We start from the raw sequence: 25,445 nt of genomic DNA on the forward strand, positions 1-25,445 counted from the left end.
CTCAGCTCAACCTAACTTTGTCTCCATGTGCATACAGTACTTACAATCATGCTACAAGATGTACTGCATTTGGTGCTTTCAAATGCTTTGAGTAAAAATGATGATAAAAAAGAGAAACGCGTCCACGACATATAAAACCATGATTTAGCGCAGTAGCCCTCGACAATGTGATTTCTGAGATGATTTACGATAACCGCCAAAACAAAAGGCTCTGACACACCAAGTATTATTTATTGTGAATGCCTTTTTCTTCCAATTACAGATATTTACAGGATCTAGGCTTCTGTAAGAAGAAAATAAAAATCACTTTGGGGAATTAATGTTTCACTCAAATGTATGCCTGTCATAAAAGCACTCCATTTCCAGGTAATTCGATGAAGCACTAATAAAGCCTATTACAAACTACTAATGAATTCTAATCAGTGCATATTACATATTCTTTTACACATTGTAAATATGTCATTTAACATGATATAAAATGGAATAATGCCCCCCACCCCACACGATTGACAGAAAACACTTTTGGCTGATCAAATCTCCACCCTTAAACGTAAAAACATTGTGGCACATGAATTATGGCAACGTCACACTGAAAGTTTGTCAAATTCAGATGGAGAGAGAGAGAGAGAGAAACTGTCCTCATGCTTAAACGTCCGCTTTGTAAAAAAACAAACTCCTTTTTTTTTTTTTTTTACAAAGTTGTGTCACTGAGATGTTTACAGTTCATATCTCTTTTTAACCATCTCCATCTTTTTTGGAGAAGACAAGGAGCCTGTGCCTCATCAGTTGTCCTCCATCCGAACTGAGGTCAGAGAAGATTATAGCTCTTGAAAATGGCCTCGAGCGTCATTGGTCCCAGCGAAATTGGCCAGTTGACTACTGCTTCATGGTGTTCTTGATGGTCCACCTCTGCCCGGAGCAGGGCTGCAGCACCAGTAGGTGGCCAAAATAAACGTTAGCTGGCACCACTTCCAGACAGCGTCCCGTGGCTCGATTTATGATGGATTCATTCTGCAGGGCCAGAGGAGAGACAACATTCTGGTTTAAACAGGTTTAACTGATGGTCCCTGTACCACATGAGAGTGTGATAAGATGTAACAAGACCCAGGCCTGATGTAGACCCATGTTAGGACATACTATAGACGAATCCGGCAAGCCACTTGTGTGTTTCGCCATCTAGCAGCGCCGCCATTTCTCCCCCAAGTATGCGCACGCTCGAAAAGGAGCTGTCATTATAAGTGTACCTTTTCTACTTTCTTCTTAGAACTACACAAACCTTTACCTCATGAAGAGTGCCCCTGTCTATGGTCTATATCTCTGGGTTTGCAGATGTACGCCAGGAGATCAAGAAAATTAACAGAGGGGACTTTGTTCCCAACAGCATGCTAAGTTAGGGTGACCAGATTTTTGAGACAAAATCCAGAGATATTTCTTTCAGTTTAGAGGCGTATAAACATGCAGTGTTTTTGTCTTTGAAAAGGAATTGATTAACAATGAGATGTTTTCCTCTGATCAAAGTAGCTGAGATCAAGAACATCCATAAAATCCGCTGTAATGAACAGGTATCAGATACTTCACCCAAACTAAGGCCTCCTCCTGACACCACATGATTTTCACAAGATGTGGGGAAGAGTAAAGTGCCACATGTTGAACGACAACTTGGGGTACATGTATGGTTTAAGGTGGTTGAATCAGTTTGTGGGTGGAAAATAGCAAACAGCTGCTGACAACACCCCCTGCCCCTCAACATCAAAAAGGCAACTGGTTTTTGCCAATACTTATTTTATTGGAAGTGCATTTTTAACAGAAACGTAAACAATGCATCTTCTGACATTTTAAGTTGAACTCCAAAACTATCTCCTCAAAAAAAAAAAAAAATTCAATGTATTAATATTGTCTGTTTCTAGTCAAAATTTAAATTTTCTGAAAGGCCTGAAATATAGCCTTATGTGTCTCCACTGGCTTGCCCTAGCCTGTGAAGAATAAAATGTTCTAAAGGCCGTAATGGAATTCTGTCGTTCATCAACAACCAAACAGATGCGTTGCTCATTTGCTTTCACGTTTACCTGTCTTCACCAGATCTAACTGAACTGGATATAATATGTAGCCCATTTTGAACAGAAGAATTTTTAAACTTTTGGTACATCACCACCACCATCTAGTGTCTAAAGATCGCAGTCGCAACAACAAAAATCTCAGTCCATGGAGTGAATGCTTGGCCTATATTGACTCTGGGTTTCCCCCGCCTCCAGTCACTCAGCTGCTGGGACAAATAGCGTCCCCTTGATCGAGTCGCCAAAGCAGCTGCAGGATTGGCAAACTCCATTTCACCCAGTGCCAGCCTACAGTAGCTGCGCCCAACAACAGACAACCCTGGCAACCCACAACGCCCAACGCTATTGGCTGCTACAATGGAAACCGAACGGGAGAGAAAGTCATTGTCAAACCCCTCAAAACATTTTTTAAATATTACTTCAGACTAAATATATTTTTTTTATGGAAAAGCAATACTTTCATTCTGTACCCCTCAAAACACCCCATGGGTGTATTTGTTTTTAAAAATATATCTTTTAATGAAGATTCTACATATTCAACCTTTAACATATAACAAAGATGATAGATAGTAACACTTACAAGAACACCTTTGGCCCGCCAGTCATATCAGTGATATTTCAGCTGTGTGTATTATAGCTGAAGGAATGGATGCATGAGATCAATGAAAGAATCTCGTAGCTGTAGCTGCCTCTCATAAAGAGAAAATAATATTCTACCACAAAGCTACAATCAAAATACCAGCAATATGGGCATTCTGCTCTAAGCTCTGGGCTGGCGGCGCTTGTTCTGGCTGGCTTTAGCCTGTGCGAGTAGTAGGGTGCGCTACTATACGTGTTCTATGGTCAACATTTAGTTTTTTCATTTTTTCCTATATTCCATTTTCGGATCATTCAGTCACAGTGAAAACCTGGGACAGTAGTAGAAATTGGGGACGTCTGGTCACCCTACGCTAAGTTTTGGTAAACGTTTGTCAATCTCACAATGAATAGCATGCGGCTGCCTAGCTTAAATCTAAGCTAACACTGCTTAGCTAGCTCACATTAGGCGCCTCTATCAAGGTCGTGGTCGCACTGAGTAAATTAACTCAATGTAGTGTTTTTGTGAAATCTAACGTAAGTTGCTCTAACTAGGGCAACCTAAAGACACAATGTTAACGTCAAGTATCTGGGTTAATCAGTGATGGAGGTAAATAATCACAAGTACTCTTCATGAGGAAAAGGTTTGTGAAGGTTATAGAAAAGGTTCACCTATAATTACTGCTCCGATTCAATCGTGCACATACTGGAGGGAGACGTTGCTGCAGCAATGGCGGCTTGTTCACTTCCGGTAATTCGACGTATCATTTTTTAAATTACATATGACGTTTTTAGGGCTTTTTAGGACTTCTTTATGACACACTATACTATCACCTTTTAATCATTTTTTTATGACATATAACATGACATTTTATGACTATTTATGACATACTGTACTATGACCTTTTTATACCTTTTTTAAATGACGTTTCACTGATTATTTCTACTTCTCACCTGAGAGAAATGCCATGTCTTCTGCTTGATGTTGGTCACCTTGTCACAGTTGAGGAGCTGGGGAAAGCTGCTGATCTGATCATCGATCACACAACGAGTGTCCTCCCCGGTGCTGCCCAGAGGGCCCAGGAACAGCTGACCCTCTCTGGAGTAACGTCCTAACTGAGGGAAAACATACAGAGACAGCACAAACAACAGTCAGACGGGATCATAAACACGGCACATACCCTCATTTTTTGAGAAATTTGACTCTAGGGACCACTGCCTTAGGAATAACATAGAAATGTAAGCATACAACATTTTACCAAGACCTGCACATCTGAAGCCTCTGTTTACTGAGGAACTGACACTGGCTGACTCATTGCTTCAGCACAAAAAGTGCAACACAGAAACATTTTTATCTCGACAGCAGAGCTCTCTCTTCTGAGGATTTCAGCTGAGCCTGTGCGAGGAACACAGCTGTAAATCATGTCACTAGTGAAAGATATTAATGAGTTGTGTGTGTTTCCAAGAGAGAGGCAAAGGTAGTGGTGAGAGATGCACTCTGTGGCCATTTGGTTGAGCGTCTGGTGTCCATGTTGTACCTGAGGACCCCATCCGTGGCAAGGGTGCAGTGTGGCTGTGTGGTTCTCCTTCATACCCTGATCCATACACAGGTGGCTCGCTTTAGAGTTACGAATCTGAAATCAAAAAAGGTCTTTAAAAATTGACCAGTCAGTCAGCCAGTCAGTATTACTGTGTATGTGGTGCTATGTGTAAGATAAAAAAATTGATGGATCCAAATAAATTTTTTTATAATGCTGTACGACTTTACAATAACACAGCTCAGTCAGTGTGTATGGAAATGACCCCTACGAGCCGTCCAGCTGACGTTCTGTTCTGAGGTAGATATTTTAAACAACAATCCTTCAGGATTTATTTGGCTCACGTTTTTCCCATTTGTGCAAATACACCAAACCTTAGTTACAAAAGCTTCTCTTTCTCCTTCATGTCAGTTTGACTGCTGACTCACCTCGCCGTAGAACAGCGTGTTGTTGTATCTCCTCATCTCTGGGTAAACATTGTCCAGGTACCAATCAAAGCTCTTACACTGAAGACTCTTCCTCAGTGCAACCCTCTGAGAGATGTCTCCGTAATCAATACCGTGGTTCTGCAAGAGCACAAGGAGTCATTGGGCATTTGTTCTACATGAATACTTGAAATAATAATAATACAGGAAAATGACACATACAGCACACTTAATATGATGTAATTTAGACAAATACAATATCACACAGAAAAAACACAAGAACTAAAGATAAAATAAAATCATTTCAACAATTCAAACAATTTCCAAATTCCATTAGAAACTTTAATAAGCATATGACAGGAAGAGCATATCTATATCTGTATATAGTCCCAGTCTTCGCTAGGGCATTTTTTTTCCCATCCCGTCTATTTTTTCCAAATTAAATTTGCTTCACAATGTAATTTTTTAAGACACTTAGATTCAAATTAGTTATTGATTGGGCTTTAAAATTAATATTTTACCCAATAGAATAAGTATTTACTGTTATTATTATTATCAATTTTCATCCAAACCTCCCAACATTGTTTACTGATTCTTAGTACAATAAGGATTTGACTAAGTCTTTAAAAGTTTGTACAATTGTTATTCAAAACAGCTGATTATCTGACTGAAAGATTATCTGCCCTGCATTGAGGGTTGCTCTTTGTATTTCCATCAACAGCCCCAATCGATTATGTGAAATAAACAGAAGAAGAGCACAGCAGTTGGCGTGAGGAGTCACCGTGGTAAAGTTCCCTTTATAAAACAGGCCTAGCAGCATCCTCTCTGCAGGAGTTCTCTCTCACCTCCATGGGGATGTTCCAGGCCAGGTAGACGTTGGACTTATACTCATCCATCCAGACCTCAGCCACGCGTAAAGCGTTACGGCGTGTGTGGAAAGCTATGTTACTGTGGTAGGGTTTCTTCATCCGTGCGATGTGAGCCACCCTAGAACAAGGCAGCACCTCCATACTGCCTCCACATAACCACACCTGCAAGTAGATGGAGTTAAAGAGCAGGGAAATTTGTTTGGCCATTAGAGAGCAGAAAATATCTAAACAAGCTAAAAGATACACAACCACCACAATATACTCCTCCATTTCTCTCATTGCCTGATTAATGTAAGTCCAATGCTTACTCTCCCCTCTCCCTTTAGCTCTGGTTTGGTCTCCATCAGCTCCTGGGAAAAATCTCTCTCTCTGGATGTTTGACTTTTTTACCAGTTAGTCAGGGGGCCAGGGGGAGCTTGGCTCCTCTTAATAGGACATGAGGGTCCCTGAAAACGTTTTTCAATTTTGTGGGGTCTCTTAAACATGAAATTTGGGGCATGCATTTCAATTTTTCTGTACCTCCACCATCATGTATTATGTGTGAAATTAGGCTAAAATTGATGTATGATTGATGCATGAGCGTGATTCATCACCAATTCACTTTAATAAAGAGACCAGCATGCATGCTACCGCTGACATCACCATCAAAGCATTGCTGGGTGATATCAAAAACCTCCCTCACACTGCAGAATGAACTGCACCCTGTTGGCTGTATTGTATCATACTTTGATGTTTGGGTTTGATACCCATGTGAAGGGTTGATGTTGTTTTTAACTGATTATTACATAATTGCCTTTTTTTAAGGTTAGAGCAACAGCCCCTCAAAATGTTTGTGCACGTCCCTGATTAGATGTGCTGACATGAAGCAAGTAGGCCTACATGCTTTCAGCTGTGATTGCTTCTTTGCAACAGTGCCAAAAGAGGCTGAAATTTGTTGTTGAGGTACAGAGGTGCACTACAAGTCAGCCCTTTCACATTACAGAGTAATTTGACTAAATGTTAATAGAGATCTTTGAAAAAAAAAGTTTGATATTCTTTCCTTTGCCTTTTAGCAAAAACAACTTTAAAACCCCGTAGAACAACAATAGACTCTCCAATCTCTAAAAAATGTACAGCAACAAACTCCCAACCTTGCCGCTCGATGTGACCTATTTATCTCCATTGCCCTGCTGTGAGCTGCAAACGTAGGACTTGTCCTATAGGACTCTTAATGGGGCCTCATTCATCAGCAGTGCCACGCTACGGTGGCCACTGCTCTACTTATACCTACAGGGGTAAAGAGGGAGCAGGGACAAGAGGAAACTGGGTGACACACAAACCCTGATGCCCAGTTCGATGTTCTCCCCTCCATAGACGTCCATGCCCGAGTCGAGCAGGCCGAGCTCGCCAAAGTAGTCGCGGTTTGCCACGAAGGAGCAGCCAATCATGGCAGGAGTCCTGCGATGAGGAAAACACAACGATATGAAAACAAGTGAATGTTTGGCTTTTTAAATATAAATCAGAACCTCTGGCTGAATGTGTCTGTGTGAATGTGGCATTGCATGATTTTACGTACAGTAGGTCAATCTGTACATTTTTGTGCATGTGTAAATGCGATGTATTATCTATTTAAAAAAATCTGATTGTTTATTTTGGATTTCAAAAAATGGATGGAAATCTGATTTAACGCAAATATCCTGGGGAAAATCAGATTATAAAAATCCCATTTGCAGCACAAACACTCTGTACTTGAAACATTTTTTAATTACTTCGAGGGAGTCTGGTACTCGATCAGCAGCTTATTTGTCATTAGCCCCTCATTTTTTCCTCACTCATCCTAAGAGGAAGAATATTGTGAGGACACACAAACAGTGTACAACACTCTCAAAAAAAATACTGGTATTTTTGGATGAAAATCGTAAAGAACTGATAAAGGGAAGTCTGTGTCTATGTGCAAATGCAGACATGAATCTGCCTGTCATGTCATAACCTCATCCGTGCTTTAAAGCAAACACATGCATAGGCTATGTCCACTGTTGCATTCTGTTGTTGTTTGTGTATGTTTACATAAATGAAGTTGACCTGCCTGATAGGTGCAGATATGTCCCCATCATCCCACCACTGTTTGGGTGGGTTGATGTACATGCACCACAGCTCCCAGTTGTAGCCATGGCCTGAGTTCTCGTAGCGCTCCACTTCAAATGTGTCATGCTTTATGTTGTCAATGGAAGGCAGAATAATCCTCTTGTGGTCCTCTTTTATTCTGTCCAGAACTGGCTCGGCCCTGAAGAGAGTGCAAACACATACACATGTACACACTTTACTTTATAGACGGCACAGAGCTTCTCTTCAGAACCACACTCTCTCATACACTTCAGTCAGTTTTAAGGTCCCTCAAGCTGCACCAACTTTATTTCTAATTCTATTTGATTCAGTTCAGTGCAAACTCTAGAGAGCATGTGTCTATTTACGCTGAGTGAACTAGGTTGTGTACATACTCCAGAGTACACACTGAGCGAAAACGAGTAGGAGACCTACAAAAAGGTGTCAGCTGGATGTGGCAAAAATGTTATAAGCAGTCGAGTGTTAAGTTCTGGGCCCAATCAGTTTAATCTTTTAGATGATTTCATGAAATGTTCTTTTATGAACGGGCTTCTGAGCAGCATCCTATTGTATTGCTTGCTTCACATTTTGTTTGTTATTTGATGAGCTATATGTCCTATGGTGTCTTTTAAACCTGATTCTACAAGCTCAACCCTTCTCCTTCTCCCCTTATCTTGAAACTTCTCAAGTGTGAAATTGCTTTTTGGGTGTTTTCAGTTTATGCTGCTTGTGCTATTCTTTGTCCTCTCCGTCAATGATTGTGTAAAGCATTTTGTAACTTTCCTTTAAAAGGGATAGATGAAGTGTATAATTGTTATTGCTGTTATCTTATCTTGATTTGTAATTCAATGTGTCGTACACTGCTTGGTTTGCAATAGTGCATTCCAGTGTTCATGTGACCAAGTGAAGTGCATTCTACCTGAAAAGAGAGAAGGGGATCCTAAAATGCCAGACTTACTCACCAGGATGGGGTGAACTCCACATGGGCATCAAAAAATCCTGTAACCTCGGCGGTGGCCACCTTCCAGCCCTCAATTCTGGCTCGGATCAGTCCTTCTCTCTTCTGGTTCCTAACAATCTTCACCAGGCCAGGGTAGCGCTTGTTCACATACTCCTCCAGTGGTCCTTTCAGCTGCTCTGCAGTCAGTAAATTAAGATTACGCACGGAACAAAACGACAGGTGATGGTTAGAGAGGTGTCCTTGAGCAACATATTGAAGACCTGCTAGTTCCAGTTCTGCAGCACAGTAGTAGCACACGCTGACCTTTGACCTCTAAAATAAAGGGAGTAAAAGAACAGATCATTTATCTACAGCTCTCTATCTATATAGCATTCCTAACTAACTTGCTCAAGAGAGAGTTCATTTGATTCCATGACTGAAACAGCATTCCAGCCTTCTTTTTCCCCCAGACATTATTTGACTTACTATTACTATTATTATTAACTCTAACCCTAACCCTAACCCTAACCCTGAGAAAATACACTTAATTGTTTAATTAATTCTACCAGTCATCCGCATGATTGGCAATTTCTTTAGTTAACTCTCTCTCCACTCAATTGGCAGTTGCAGTCTAATATAAAAAGGAATAGAGCACTCTCTGTTAGGGATAATCTAGATGACAGTAAAGTGTGCTGATTACTGTTTTAATGTAAATGTTATATTTAGAAAATTCCAGGAGGGTTTCAATCCATCACCAAAAGTGTAAGTTGGAATGGGCATCGCCACAGAGGATAAAAAAAATAATAATTCATCCTCCTAATACTCTGCTATGTTTAGAACCTGTTTATCATGGTTTCCCCAGAAAAGAGTAAAAATGCTAAAAAAAAGAGTCCGGAAGCACATCAACTCTTTTCCCTCATTGAGAAATTCAGGATCCTAAAGGACAGCCCACTACCACTGCCATAGTTAAGCTAAGGAATTCCCCTTCCACAAGTTGACAGGGTTGACTTGTAGCATATTAAAAAAAAAACATATAGACGTGTTAATAAGGTTAAAAACTTGATTTTCACTGGAGGCAGTCTTTGAACAATTGATGAACTTCATCCAAAGCCCCAATTATAATGGGAGACCCCTTGTTTCTGTCAAGGAAAAAAGCCAGTCCCTCAGTCAAAATGACTTCTATGCAGCAAAAGTTCCACCTGCATCCACAAGCACAGACAACAGATGCCTTGATCAAATTTACATATGATTGACTCCACAAGTTAGGTGCAAAAACATGTCACACATAAGATAGAAGAATACATACGCCGTACAAATTTGATCAACATGTTGTCTTTGTTTACATGCTTGCTGATACTTTTCTTCCTTACCTCTGAAACAATTGAATAAAATAATACAACCCTGAAACACTGAAAGAACACTGAAAGACCTACACTTAACTTGATGTTTTACTGAGCTTTACCCCCTTTCCCTACAACCCAACTACATCATCTTTAATGCTAAGCTCAAGCTTAAACATGCACCAATGTCACCTCGGACACATTGTTGGCTGTATTACTGACTAATTAATACACTCTACCATTTACTATTATTTTAATGTGGTTCAAAATGTAAGTTCTCTTTTAAATAAGATCTTAGATATGATTTGAAAGTATTGTCTTCATACCCATGTGCTATTAGCCACTGTGGCATTTATTTTTAGTTTGTTTCAGTGAAATAAACCTGTGAATGTTGTATGTAGTCTGGAGCATGCCACTGGAATAATTACACCCTTCTTTTGTGTGTGAGTGGCTCCGCATAATCAATTAACCTGCTGCATTTAAGAAACTATAACTCTACAAATTAGTTATATTTATCATATTGTAATTATGGTATTTCTAAAATACTTGGGTATAAAGTTATCATCAGCTGGCAAACCAGATGTTGTTATAAAAGTACAAATAAGAATAGTTTATAGAATCTTAAAAGAGACCTATGAAAGAAAATAAGCTTTTTCTTATTTTCTTTCATATATATAAAATGTTACATTGTCGGATGTTCATATTGACGTGTCCAAAGCTTCAAATAATGAGGTAAACTTATCTAAAAGTAATCCCTGTGAGTCAAAACCTCATTTCTCAGACTTCTTTATATTATAACTCATGTATAGGAGTGGCACTAACTGTTTAACAATGAAAAGAATTTGGCATTTGGCACGGAGGAGCGACAGATGTCACTGTTACATACAGCAGTCATTGAGTTTCTTTTCCCTGATGACAGACACTTGACTTCATGTTCAAGAACAAATACATTTTAGTATTGAGTTTTGACTTTTATATGTTTAACTGTTCGCCCCTAATTTCCCTGTCCCGATTTTCACTGATTTGTATGTGGTCATGCTAGATTGATCAATGGGGGAAAACAATCGGCGTGTATCTTTTGATTAGCTAAATCGTCTACAGTGCACAGAGAGAAGTTTAACAGACAGTACTGAGCTCACCAGAACATGTGATCGACACAGCATGCATTCTGGGGGGTGATGGCGACTTGAGCTTTAAATGCTGGTAGTCTCAGTGATGTAGTGCTACCGGAGCGATCCAGCAATTTTTTTCTCCAAGAGAGAAAAAAAGAATAGTTGAAGTTTGAATAATCTGGTTGACATTCATACAGTTTTTTTGAGTACTTCAAGATCCGATCATTATTAAAATTGACGTCATTGAAGAAAGACGATAACGCAAAGTTTGTTGTCATTTTGACATTTAAGGTGGCTCGGTTGATTCAGGACCTCAATTCACACACTAAAGAAGACTCTCCACCTTAAAATTCCCGGTAGCTGTCAAAGGGCGGTAAAAGACTGAATGTTAGCGGAGAAAGACTGAATGACAGCGGCACTATTCACACCGGCAGCGATGCGAATTTATGACATAAAGGTTTGAATATTGCTTACTCCAGGTAGGGAATGAGTCCTTACCCCAAGTGAGTTCAAGTACCTCGGGATCATGTTCACGAGTGAGGGGATGATGGAGCGTGAGTTTGGCCGGAGAATCGGAGCAGCGGGGGTGGTGTTGCAGTCGCTCTACCGCACCGTTGTGACGAAAAGAGAGCTGAGCCAGAAGGCAAAGCTCTCGATCTACCGGTCAATCTTCGTTCCTACCCTCACCTATGGTCATGAAAGCTCGGTCATGACCTAAAGAATGAGGTCGCGGGTACAAGCAGCCGAAATGGGTTTTCTCAGGAGGGTGGCTGGAGTCTCCCTTCGAGATAGGGTGAGAAGTTCAGCCATCCGTGAGGAACTCGGAGTAGAGCCGCTGCTCCTTTGCGTTGAAAGGAGCCAGTGGGTAGTGAGGTAGTTCGGGCATCTAGTAAGGATGCCCCCTGGCACGTCCAGCTGGGAGGAGGCCTCGGGGAAGACCCAGGACTAGGTGGAGAGATTATATCTCCACGCTGGCCAGGGAACGCCTTGGGATCCCCCAGTTAGAGCTGGTTAATGTGGCCCGGGAAAGGGAAGTTTGGGGTCCCCTGCTAAAGCTGCTGCCCCCACGAACCGACCCTGGATAAGCGGATGAAGATGAGAGGTTTGAATATTCACAGCAGCTCAGGAGAAGTCCTGAGAGAGTCCCGAGTCCTGGTTCTGCTGCTGAGTGCAGGGACGGAGGTTAGCACCAGAGACAAAATAAAAGCCTCTACCCCTGGGATTTTTTAACCACGATCAGGAAACCCAAGCAGGAAAAGCTAACACTGAACTACTGTACGGTATTTTATTGAGTTTGTTTGACTACAGTGGTGACTTGCTGTAACGTTGAGGAAGGATTGTAAATATCCTTTCTTATCCAGTTGTAGTTTCACAAAGAAAACAAGTTACTGGGATGAATGCTACTGTTCACTGTTCACCACACAGCAGCTCCTCGTTGTCTCTTCATATGAGCAACAGAACGGCAGCAGGATTCTTGCGATGTCACAAGACGGACCAGAAGACGTCAGCCCTAGTACCAGAAGAGGCTGTGGCAAATGTTAAATATCATCACAACAATTATTCCCCTAGTTTATTAGGATGATATTCCCATTATCTTATCTAGGACTGACAAAGATCACCACTTTGATGTATGCCAACTATTGTCACTGTTTAAAGGCGCTGCCACATCACCAACGTAAAGCTCCATCACAAATATACAATGATCAGTTTTTATAAAGAGAAAGGCAGACAAATGCTCTCCCTGTTCCCTGTGGAGCCATTTTGAGCTCCAACAGACTCCAAACAACACCAAACGGAGAGCAGCTTCCTGAGCGTCAAAGACCGCTCCAACTTTGATCTCTCGATCAACTCATCAGCCTTTCCCCCCCGGACACAAACACTCGCAACCCTTCTTCCTCTGCATCACTAACACACACACACACACACACACACGCACACACACACACACACACACACACACACACACACACACACACACACACACACTTAAAAATTCCCTTAAACAAAAAACACATTTCTCATGCTCTCTGTTTTTTTTCATCTCTTTCTCTCTGTCTCTTTCTTTCTCACCCACACACTCTCTTGATCACAAACTCATTTCCCATGCTGTGTCTTCTTTCACTCTCACACAAAATGTCACTCACACACACTTGGGTGTGCACAATTCGAGGCCACAGAGTTGAGTGTTTCATGCAGGCAGTGAGAGAGGTAAGTGTTATTTGTTTGCATGCCTCCACTCCGCTCCGCTGCAATTTCTTCCCTTATGGGATGGATGGATAGCTGGCTGTCAGCCAACCAACAGTTTGAAGGGAAAAAGGAGTGGAGAGGTGGTGGTGTTCAACATGTTCCTCATAATAGTTTTTATTAATTTCGACAAATCCCATGAATAACTTGATCCAAGTATCGCCTTTGTTCTTATCCCTTTGAGCCATACACCTCCATTGTTGTCCAAAACCTATTAAAACAAAACAACGAGCCCTGCTGCACTGTCTCACTGCTTTCATTACAGTGAACAATGAGAGACAATACATTTTTATCCCATTTGAATTGTGCCATGAATTACACATATGAAGTATAGTTGGGCACCCTTTGACTCACACAGGCTAAAGCCAGCCAGAACAAGCGCCACCAGCCCAGAGCTCAGAGCAGAACTCCCATATTTCTGGTATTTTGATTGGTGGAATAGCTGTGCGATAGAATATTATTTTCCCTCTGTGAGAGGCAGTTGAACCAAAGTTGAACCCAAAAGTCAGTGTCTAAACTGTGATGGATGTTTACACTGACCATTTGTGTAATCATCGTTTTGCCTTTGTGTTTGTTTATAGCCTGTCTGATGGGTTTGACTGCTGCTGTGTCTTGCCCCATTACACTTGTTTTTAACTATCTTGCCAAATCTCAGCAAATAACATGGTCATTTTTACCAGTAAAAATAATACTAAAACTGCAAAAGTATTAACAACCTGAATCACAACTAAAACTAGTCCCTGATAAATGTCCATCTCTTATGATATACCCTTTAAAAAATTGAAATCATATGTTTGCAACACTCTTCAGTAGCAACCAATGGGCCCTGGGCTGAGTGAAACAGACAGGGTATGGAAGCCAGCGAGTGGCGAGGGACAGGCTAAGGCATTGTTCATTTAGGTATTTTCATGACATTTGTTGACAATAAGAAAAATAGAATAACTGCAGCCGTATCCTTTAAATCCTTGACTATCTAATCTCTCTTCCCGCTTCTTCCTTATTATTTGCTTTGCTCTCTCTCTGTCCGACCTCATTTATCTTAGAGCCTCTCTGCCTCCCATCCTTTCCCTCTCTCTCTCTCTTTCTGCCACAGTCTCTAATAGCCTGGTTTGCTCTTTCAGCCTCTCTTTTCATTCTCTGATGCCTCTTTATCTCCGTTTCTCTCTTTTTGTTTATCTCTCCTTTCTTACCTCGCCTATTTTCAAACCTTTCTGCCATCTTCACTCCTCAACCTTTTCTTTCTTTCTTTAGTTTCCTCCCTTCTTCCCTAATTTCTCTCCAACGCCAGTACACTTTGCTCTTTATCGTTCCTGTACCTCCTCCCTACTTTTTACTTTGCCGGCTTCCTTGCCTTCCCCTCCTGTCGCCTCTTTCTCCGTGCCCTCATCTCACAAAGCCCGGCTTGGCAGCACTGCCCAATAAATAAGACAGGGACCTCTTCCGTGACATCCAATTGCGGTGCTCCGCCTCAGTCTGCCTGTCTGCCCTGCAAGAATTCGACACCATCAGTCACCTCAACAACTGCTGCTCCTCAAAAGCAATGACCAAGACGTTTGTCAAGGAGATGCTCATCACGTTGGCAAGCCAACAAAGCCATATTATACGTTTAATGCCTTTGTCCCATACAGCAACACATCAGGGAGCAACGTATCAGCATGTTCACGAGGAACAGACATGCAAAAGGTATGAACTCAGGCGTTATATTTGTGTAAGTGTGACATCTGTTTTAATTCCTACTCTTGTATGCAACAGATGAGATTAAGAATAATTTAGGATGAACCGCAGGAGCCAATATGTTTGAATGGTTGGCCTAGTTTTTTCAAAGGCAAAGACAAATGTTGGTCGTTGTGAAACATTTACTTTGTGGTGGAGAGTTGGATGACCAAATTGACACAGCACGCATATCTCTCTGTTGCATATGGGCGGGGACCGGTAACCTTCCGGAGTCTCCGCAGGTTGCCCGGTAACTGCTCAGAACCACCCCTTGATCTCAGTGAACCCAGGTCAGATTAGGGAGATTGGTGGCCACATTGTTGTCACATTAAAGTTAAATACTTAAAAATACTGAACTTAGAAGTTTTAAGAATGTATGTGCATGTGCCCTCAATTCAGGGAGAAACGAACAACGCAGGCATCAAATATTACAGCTTTCTCTGAGTGAAAGTGAAACTGTCTGCAAAAAAGAAGGTGTTAACAGCAGTCTGTATCCTGAGCACATCTGCTCATGGGTGGTTAGACACAAACACGTTTATCTCATTATTTGAAACTTTGGTCATGTAACAAGATATATATGATTGAAACTAAGGAGCGTAATAGGTCCACTTTAATACCAGCACAATATATCAATTAATAAATACACTTAGTGTCACTTTTTCAGTAGAAACTTTTATGGCACAAAATTAAAAACAAATAATTACAAGGATACTAAATAATTGCTTGACTTTTGGTTTATTGCTTCCCCCCTTATTGTCAGGAGAGTACAGGCCATGTATCAAACCAAGAGGTCTGCTGGGAGCCTTTATTCATACTCCTGTTGTTCTGTATTCTCTTAATCAACCTTTACAGACAGATGCTGTCTTTCACTCTTATAACATAAAACAATTACAACAGGTTTAAAAGGAGTAAAAGACACTTTCCTCATTTGGGATTCGGGAAAGGAGTCTTTCATTTCCACTGACCGTCATCGCTGTTGTCATCCACCAAGATGATTTCCTTGAGCAAGTGAGCCGGGGTGTGATTGACAGCTGAGTGGACCGAGCGCAGGATCACCGACAGAGCCTCGTTGACAAAGATGAAGATGAGAGAAATCTGGGGGAGATCTCTCGGGTAGCTGACCTTTCTGCATCTGCACAGAGACACGCAAACACACCACACCATCTGTAAAGTAGAACCTTTCCATGGCTCCCTGCGAAGCCTGCATTCTGGGCTTTGCACGCTCCACTCATCCTACATCATCGCTGTAAAAGACCAGACGGCCTCCATGGTGCTGCTGACATCTTGTTTGCTGAGGCAGAAAGGAAAATCACATATGGCTTCCTGTTCAACCTACCAAATTGGCTTATTCACTGTGTGTCTGTTGCAAATTGGAGGCCTGTTTTTTTATGTTTTGTTTAAGCAGCTCTAATGAAGAAGGAATATGCAGGGTGAGGCTTTGGCTCTTGGAGACTCCTTTTCTTGTCTGAACTCCTTTATTCAATAATTGATTGGGATTAAATGTTAATTGCAAGCAATTTTATAATAAATCCAGAGTTTTCCTGAAAACGCATGAGGTCAGATGACACTTTTTTAGTGTCTCCAAAACAGATGCCAACATGGTTGTTAGTGTCACCAGTAATTTTCCCCTGTTAAAGATATCTCACAAGAAACCCTAGAAAACCCAGGTTTTACAGAACTTAATTTTATTGAATTATAAAATATGTAATGATATATATATTATAAACATAATGATGGAATAGATGTATTAGCAATATATAGGGCTGGACGATATGGACAAAATCTTCTATCCTGATATCAATCATTGCAGCAGTATACATCATGATATAGCATGTTCTCTGGTAAGTCAATAAATAAAAAAAATCTATATGAAATAACCACATGCTGAAGCCTATTTTGATATACTAATACTGTGAATATCAAACGCATACATAAAAAATACTGAGTATTTTTTCATTTTATTGAGAACTTTAGTGCTTGTTCTGACAAATATGATTCAGCGTGGGTTTGTAATTATCAATTTAGATGACATAACTGTATAACACGATATCTCAATATATGATTTAATTACAATACGATTCCCTTTGAAAATCAATAAATGATCATATGAAATTATCGCCCAGTCCTTATTCACAGACACTTCATTCAAAGAGTTTATTTGGAACAGACAGCTGCAGAAAAGGCACTGTGTTTAAAGAGTCTCCCCAGATGAAACTGAGCAGCAGTGCAACAGTGTGAGAGAGACCTATTAACAACAAAAACCCCAAGGTGTCTGCAGCAAAAAGAGCCAGCAGTAACATATCACACGGATATAAAAATATGTACATAATGTACAAGGCAAGAGATGCCACAGCAATTATGGTAATAGCAGTTAAGAACAGGAGGGGGAGGGATGGTGCAAATCAGTGTAACCAGTAACAGCAGTGTGTAGCAGCATGAACGATTAAAAGTGTGAGAGTGTGAACTTGTCACATTACAAGTACAACTGCATCATATCATCTAAATGTGGCTGTGAGAAGAGCGAGCTCATCAGCCAATGGCTCTTCTTTTGGTATTTCTGTACAGCAGTTTCTTGTTACTTATTAGTCGATATATACATTAATACGCACGATGAGCTAAACATCAGTTGTGCCTGCGTATTAGCCAACTCTTATGCTCGGGAATGCATGTCAGGACAAATAAATGTAATATTTCTGAAAAGAGAAACTGCCATGTTTCCGGTGACTACCGTCATCTGTTAGACTACTGCCTCCCTCTCTTCCGTTTCACCGCCACCTCGGGCTCTGCAGTGAAAAGGGACCTTCAGCCAAACATAGCAGACTCTTCAGACTCCAGCTTACATGCTGTTGCTAAGCCTGAAAATATCACACCCCAACAAGCTTCACACACCACTTTGATCCCGGCAACATAAAAGACCCCCCGAGTTACAAATGAGAGTGCTGGATTCTAATCCCTCCACTCTACAACCCCCAACATGCACACACACACAGCTGATGGCAGCAATGGGCCGAGGGCATTCTCATCATCACTTACTTTCAAAGAGTAGAGATGTTACTCACTTAACCAGCAATGTTGGCCAGAAAAAGTCTCTTTAAAGGAACATTTATGGAGAAGAATCTGCACCACGCATGCAGGTCTAATATACTGCACAGAACTATCTGGAAGAGCACGAGTTGATGCACGCATACCCATGGACATGTGCACATTCATAAATGATGTGCAAGCATTATTTGAAATGTACCTTTTACAACTGTAATTCAAGGATGGCCTCTGTGAGTGTGTGTGCGTGGCTGGACCTGTGTGTCCCTGCATGCATGCCTGGAGATCGATAGCCAGTCTGATAGTGCAGCTTCATCAAATATGAGAGTATAGAGGCAGAGAAGCAGAGAGAGAGAGAGAGAGAGAGAGAGAGAGAGAGAGAGAGAGAGAGAGAGAGAGAGAGAGAGAGAGAGAGAGAGAGAGAGAGAGAGAGAGAGAGAGAGAGAGAGAGAGAGAGAGAGAGAGAGAGAGAGAGAGAGAGAGAGATTCAAAGGGAAAGGTGTGCATACAATCTAACACTAAATGTGCACTGCAAAAAGTGAGTGATGCCATTATGTCAGCATGTTTTCCGTCTTTTCTAGAGATGATGCATCCTCAGCTTTGAAATTTTACAGAAAAACTACGGGCACGATTTTCATGAAACTTGGTGGAAGGGCGTAGCATGTGGGGCTGTCCACGATTAAGACAGATCTTGGTCCACTAACACTTGTACAGTGTTGTCGACTAAGTGATTTATCTTTATCTATAAATCATGCACAAGCAGCAGTTAAAATTTGTGTTTACCAGGGATGTACTCATACAGTACGTTTGGAAATAACTCATTCAGCATGAGTAAAGCATTAAAAAATGACTAATCGACTAAAGAAATCTTAGTCGACTAAGACACAATACGAAATTTAAGTATTACAAAAGTAATCCGAAGCATTTAGACATCAAACCTTGTTTAAATCAGCAACACCTGTGATATAGCACATAAGTAGGAGCACAACAGCAGAGTAAAAGTGAAAAGTTACACGTTGTATTGTACACCCGTGTGAATTTGATTGGATGAAACAAGTCCACTGATTACCACACAGCTGTGAATGATCCAGTTATTGTGACGCATCAATGAAACAACGGATGGCGATCAGCTAATGTAAGTGGGACTTCCGTGCTGTGCCTGAACTATGCTCCATTTAAATAATTCATCAGCAACATGTCCTTAAACAACCAGCGGTTTGTCTGGTTAATGCAAATGGTGAACCGTCACTGATTGGAACTACTTTTTACTGAAAAGGTAGTACCAATGAAGACATGTTGCTGATGAATTATTTGGATGTAATTTTACAACAGTCAGTGCGTTTACATGCGGTTTAAAAACCTGATTATATTTGGGTGAAGGCAATACTCTGGTTTCTCAAACGTCATGTAAACATCAGACCCCGTTAACAGAGCTAGATAACTTTAATCGGAGTATTCATGCATGTAAATTGCGTTCCCGGGGTATTATTGTGTTTCCCGTCTGCGCATGCTCCATTGGTTATAACTTTCCCTCCCAACTCTGCAGCAGTTTTTGACCTGGAAATAGAATAAACAAGGAAGCAAAGGTGCTGAACAAAATGTGAAAAAACAAAAACAACAATACAAGCGTTTCCTTTAAACCGAGGGAGGATTTGCCATGGAATGTATCATCACTATCAAGAGGACCCGTTTCGGTCGTAATTCTGTCCAAAAAGTCGGCCATTTTCCCACATTTTACAAGTTGTGATTTTGATAAAGGTAAACCGGGGGGAAAAAGCTGTATTCCGACCAGCTGTATGTTGGCGAAAGGGCCACCTACTACACCGAGGTCGAGTTACTCGCGCCATTTTCCCATTCTTCTCATGTATACGGGGTGAACTTCAATAATCCGATTATTCACTTAACCGGGGAAAGACCATTTTCAGGTTACTGCTGTGCATGTAAACACACTGGAGGTAGTAAACACGATTCCGTTCCTCTCCACGGTATTGGGCGGAGGCATAAATTTAAGAGACAGACCAACTGTCGTGAACCCAACCTAGAAAACTGAATTTAAAAGTGTATCCACCAGTCGTGTACTCACTTGCTGGGCCGATGGTCCGGTATGATCCGATCCAGAGAGATTCTGTCACTGAGGTAGGCATTGTAGCCATACTTCTCCCTCAGGTATTTTGCGTCGCTCTCCTCAGCTGGTGACAGCGTGGCAGCGAGGCCGCCTTTACCCCGACCTCCGAAGCCCTCAATCAGGCCCAGTGATTTGGACAGACCTGGGCGAGGCAAACAAGAGAAGATTACATGTCAGGATGCTTTAGTGTGACTGAGTTACTCTCCTCGCTCAGTATGGCACTCTGTGGCTTACAGATGATAGCCTGCCTCCTCATCACAGCTGAAATGCACATACAGTATATAGCCAGTAGCTGTCAAAGCAGGTGAACATCTGCTGAATTCACACTATGACAAATGTGGCACAGATTCACAAAGAATACCTTGAATATACAGGCGGGGACACACAAATAGGCCTATTCCAGGGCTTACTCTTACTGTAGTCAGTAGTTCATGCATACACAGTGATGAAAGAGACATGACATGAGACACTTTGTTTCATTTCTAGGCTTCAAGCTGTGAGTAAAGCTTCAAGGCTTTCACTGTTTTAAATTAGGGATAAAATAAGATTCTCCTCAAAGGAAACATGAGTTCGACTCATCTGCTTTCCAGGATAATTCTTCTGAGCGTGAATGGGCACTTTTGCGGATGGAAGAGAGAAATCAAAGTGATAGCTTTCAAGGTGTTGGGCTGTGTTCAAGCGTCTGAGTAGGGAATCCCTAAAGCTTCTGATCCGGTGTAGACCTTGACCTCTAAACTTCTAGATGGAAGAAAGACATCCTTCAGGGACAAGTCATTAATTGGGAAATAACTGTTTTGAAATGTTGAAACTTGTTTGTTGTATTTCTTTGGGGAGAAAAATGACCCAAAAAAAGGGGAAATATTGGAATTTGTTTCCTAAATTTAGGATTACCTTGCATTTTTTGCAGCAAAAAAGTAGTCATTCATTGCATCTATCTAAAACACGATTTGACCTCAAGCTTACAGTTAGTATTTTACTGTAAATGCATTAACATGTCATTGTTGTTCCACCTAGCTACAGAGGTTAACTATTAAATAAGAGTTGAAGACATTTCCTTCACAGGTCATTGAAGTGAATGTAGATTTTTAGCAGGCAGTGTATAATTTCTTAAAACAATGACTGAAATATTGTGACAGGTGTTTGCTCATGAGTGTGAGGTCATGCATTGGCTCTATAGATGTTTCTACTGACAGCATTTAGCCAATATTAAGGAACTCCCTCTGCGCCTAATCACTTTTTTATGTCAGGGCCCCAAGAGAAAATCAAGGAAAAGGAAGGAACACCACACTCATATATAATTGAACTGCTCTTTACCGTTTAACTGCCTGTACACCACATCCTCCAGCGAGCTGAGCCTCTTCAGCAGCACCTCATGGCTGATGCTGGGCCCCTGCGCCGTCCCGTTGCCCCGGGGCCTCTTCCAGTCCGCCGGAGCATCCGGACCGGCGGCTTGGACGCTGCGTGTGTTGCACTTGGCCCAGAAAGTCATGAACCCAGCAACCGCGAGTACGTTCAGCACCAGTAAAACCCTCCATCTTCTGAAGACAAAAGCCATTAAAAAGTCCCCGGTGTCCGGACTCCGAGTGGTCGTGGGACAGGAGGGGGAGTCTCCAGAGAAGCCGTACGTGTCACAGATTCAGGGTTCCCTCGGTTTGCGATGTGCGGAAAGCTGCAGGGATAATCCAGCAAGCGTTAAGTCGACACCTTATCGAGAAACAGCCGCAAAGACCAACTGAAACATACTGCAAATGTGAGCCATTGCACTGATTGCTGCTCATGAATCTGCTTTCTTACCATTAGGCACCGGGGTTATTCTAGGTTGCGTCCCCCTCCTGAGGAAATTTGGGGCGCCTGGCCATCGGCTTTCATCCGTGTTAACGCCGCTTGAAGCCGGTGTTTAGGATCATGCACGGAAGATGTAAGACAGAGACACCGGCGCGTGTTGATCTAGAGGAACAGATACCACAGATAAATAATGTAACACAGTGGAGATGATCAAGTCAGCCTGTTCTCTCCTCCTTTGCGCCTAACAGAAGTCGGCAGTGATGCGACTGAGAGGATTGCGCGCAGAAAAATCCTCGCAGATGCTCAGGGAAAACCCTTCTGAACGTTCAGTCAACCTTTCTGCTCCCCGGAAGCCTGTTCGCACATCATCTTCCACCCGTCACACGTTGTAAGATTCACAGTGAGATGCAATTGAAGAGCCCGCACAGATTATGAAGAGGTCGCAGCGGCTCAGGAGATGCAGCATCCTCCGGTGAAGGTAGAGGATGCTCGGGAACGCAGCAGCAGCAGCAGCAGCAGCAGCAGCAGCAAAGCAATAGGCTACGTCCTGATTTCGCGTTTTGCTTCACATTTTCTCCTCATTCAGTCAGTAGTCTACATACCAACGTTTTCCTGTTATTCTGCACGCCCTTCTTGTTTGTTGTGCCTTGTTATTTCCTCTAATTCTCCCACACAGCGCTGGGTAAGGGCGCAGGGAAAACGTGGAGTAGATCCGGTGACGTTTTACTTCACAGCAAGTCAGGGGATGGTGGGTAGGGCGTCTGTTTCCTGCCAGCCAATTTTATACTATTAGAGAATATTCATCATTACCTGCTGTGAAAACCAAGACAAAACAATACAGTGGATTGTCAATTTCCTAGTTCTTCAAGGGAAGCATCATATCCATAAAGCTAAATTCTCCAAATCTCTACCAAACTTTAATCCCTTCAAATTTGAATTCCGTAACTATTTTGAGTCTATCCAGATTATCAATACTAAGAAATGTAATTATACCACAGATGAGTTACATGACTTTTTAAAGATTTATAACAGTATAGCCCGCATCTTAATTGAAGTTCTTTACATGTATCTATTTTGACTTTATTTATTGTCTTCTTTTTCTCTATGCCTTTGTATCTTATTAAGTATTCTTATGTAATGTCATTATAATGTAATGTGTATTGTTTTCTGAAAGGAGAACTGACTGACTTTACACACATATCTATCTTTGTCAAGTATGATGCCACACTGATATGTTTGTATTATATTTGTTCAAATTCAAATCAAGAATATTAAAAAAAAAAAATAAAAAAAAAATATTAGAGAATATTCAAACAGTTCACACTGGCTCCCACAGTGGGGTTCTTAGTAGTGTTTGGGGTGGAATATTTTGTCTTTTTACATTAAAATTGTGTTTTAGAATTTTACTATTTCCCTCCCCAGAAGTGAGCACAGTGGATTGATGACTAACATAGACTGCTCTGTTAAAAAATGTCATCACCCTCACAAAGCAGGAGAGCTACATGACATCATCTCAGAATGTGTTCCTCCCCATAAGAGAAACCTCAGGTGTCAGCAGGGGAAAGTTACACATCTGAGACCTACGGCTCACTGTAGTTTCTTTTGTCCCCTGAGGAAATTTATCTGGTGAAATGGAGTCGTGGAAGAAGTATTCTTACTTTTGTAAAAGTGACACATTATAGAAATACTCCAGTAAAAGTAATGCACCTTATTTTTCATTTCATTAAACCACAGCATGCACAGAAAAGTGTAATTGATATCAAAGTGAAGGTAGGTTTTGTTTACATGGACATCCATAAATATCCTGTTTATGAGGATTATCCCATTTATGATCTTATTCAGGATATGATGTTTACATGAGCACAGAGAGTTATTCATATTCCCTATTTACATAACTTCACTTCACAATGGCAATGGATCCTAACCCAATTCCCCCCTTTCTCGAATCACAGGCATTTTAGAACTTGACCTTCATTTGATCATAACTCACCTGTAAAGTTTCATGATTGTATTTTTAATGGTTGTGATCCTATCGCAGTGACAAAGTCTATCCACAGACAGACCTGGCAAAATACTCAAAACCACCTCCACTACAGTAGGTCTCTACAGAATCATATTTTGTCAGACAGACAGACAAACAGACAGACAGACATACAGTACAGTCCCAGGGGTGCAAGCAACCACAAAATTAACATTAACTATAATAATAATATCTATAGTTATGTGAATATGACTAACATGTTATGGTAATAAACCAAAGTGATATAAATAGTAGAAACAACTGCAGTAAAGGTGTTAGAATATGAATAGAAATAATAATATTGGTGGTAAATCCGATCAATGATATGAGTAGTAGTAATAACAGCTGCAATACTAGAAGAAATACGACTGATAATGTTTTAATGGCACCATCAGCAGACAGAGACCTGTGAAGAGAGAAAGCACAAAACCTCTGAATTAGTAACATGCATTAATGGGACATGACTGATACAGGTAGAGAGGAGAGAAGCTCAGAGTGTCATAGGAACAGTAGTGTCCCCCGGCAGACTAGACCTATAGCAGCATAACTAAGGGTAAGCCCTAACTATAAGCTTTATCTATAAAACTATAAGCTTTTATCAAGGAGGAAAGTTTACTCTAAAATGCGGAGATGGTGTCTGCCTCCCGAACAACAATATACCTTAAAACTGGACTTTTGTATTTGAGCCTTGGAGTTTCCACTGCTGCAGCTCATATTCTGTGAAATCAAACAGTGACCCAGTTAGAATAACAAAAGTCTCTGTTATCTGCAGATAAGATTTATAGCTCTATAGTGGAGAGTTTTGAATGTTAAATAATATATATAGTTTTCAAATGTTGGTGGTTTAGGTATATTTTTAAACTGATGTGGCAAAACACTTTACACTACTTAATTTCACGGCATTAAAATGTGTGAATTCGTGCAGAAATGGGTCACCCAGATAGCTAGGATGCAACAAGGGGCTCAGTGACGCTGTAGCTTATATCCAGACATGCAAACTCTGATCTGCAGGTAACCCAGGAGGAAAGAGACAGTCTGAGAGGACTGTGTGAGAGAGAAAGACTGAGGAAAGATAGGTATAGTGAGAATAGTGAGAACTGAGGAAAGAGAGGTATAGTGAGATCAAACCCAGTGCTAGATTGTGTGAGACGAATCAAGAGACAAACAGAAAGAAACATCAAGGGAGACGGAGGAGAGAGATGCACACAAGGAGGCAGAGATACAGACAGAGAGGGGGAAAAGAGAGTTTTAGAAAAGGCGAGAGGAGAGCGCAGACACTGGGGAGTAATCAAAATTCAAAGGGAGAAAAATTCCTAAAGCAGTAGAGAGAGAGAGAGATGCTGAGATGCAGGAGAACAAAAGAGAGAAATGTAAAAGGGAGAGATTGTGTGACAGCAGCACTGAGGACAACTGAGTAGAAAAGAATTGTAAGAGTAGACTTGACTTGATTTTTGTTGAAAGGTCGAACGTGATAGTCTCTAGTACCGTCGTCAAGCCCTTTAACTTGCTGTAGAGGAACTATAGGTAAGGGGTGGACAGTTCAATCTTGTTGGCGCTTACGTTTCGCTCTGTCCGTCTATCTA

At 41.3% G+C, this 25,445-nt stretch overlaps 1 protein-coding gene across 1 annotated transcript; it reads right to left on the bottom strand.

Moving 5' to 3' along the window:
• Positions 1–876: 876 nt before the first annotated feature.
• galnt17 (polypeptide N-acetylgalactosaminyltransferase 17) lies at positions 877–21,626 on the bottom strand (the record flags this gene model as incomplete). The annotated part of the gene is made up of 11 exons (XM_083913564.1): positions 21,372–21,626; positions 20,016–20,199; positions 15,859–16,025; positions 8,507–8,681; positions 7,528–7,725; positions 6,782–6,899; positions 5,439–5,624; positions 4,597–4,734; positions 4,169–4,264; positions 3,585–3,746; positions 877–1,011 (listed from the first exon to the last, which is right to left on the bottom strand). Exons 1-11 carry the CDS (start codon positions 21,610–21,612, stop codon positions 877–879), a joined length of 1,800 nt encoding a protein of 599 aa, XP_083769690.1. The 5' UTR covers positions 21,613–21,626.
• Between the last annotated feature and the right edge of the window lie 3,819 nt (positions 21,627–25,445).

Source organism: Echiichthys vipera (assembly GCF_963691815.1).
Source record: "Echiichthys vipera genome assembly, chromosome: 5".
Lineage (NCBI taxonomy): Eukaryota > Metazoa > Chordata > Actinopteri > Perciformes > Trachinidae > Echiichthys > Echiichthys vipera.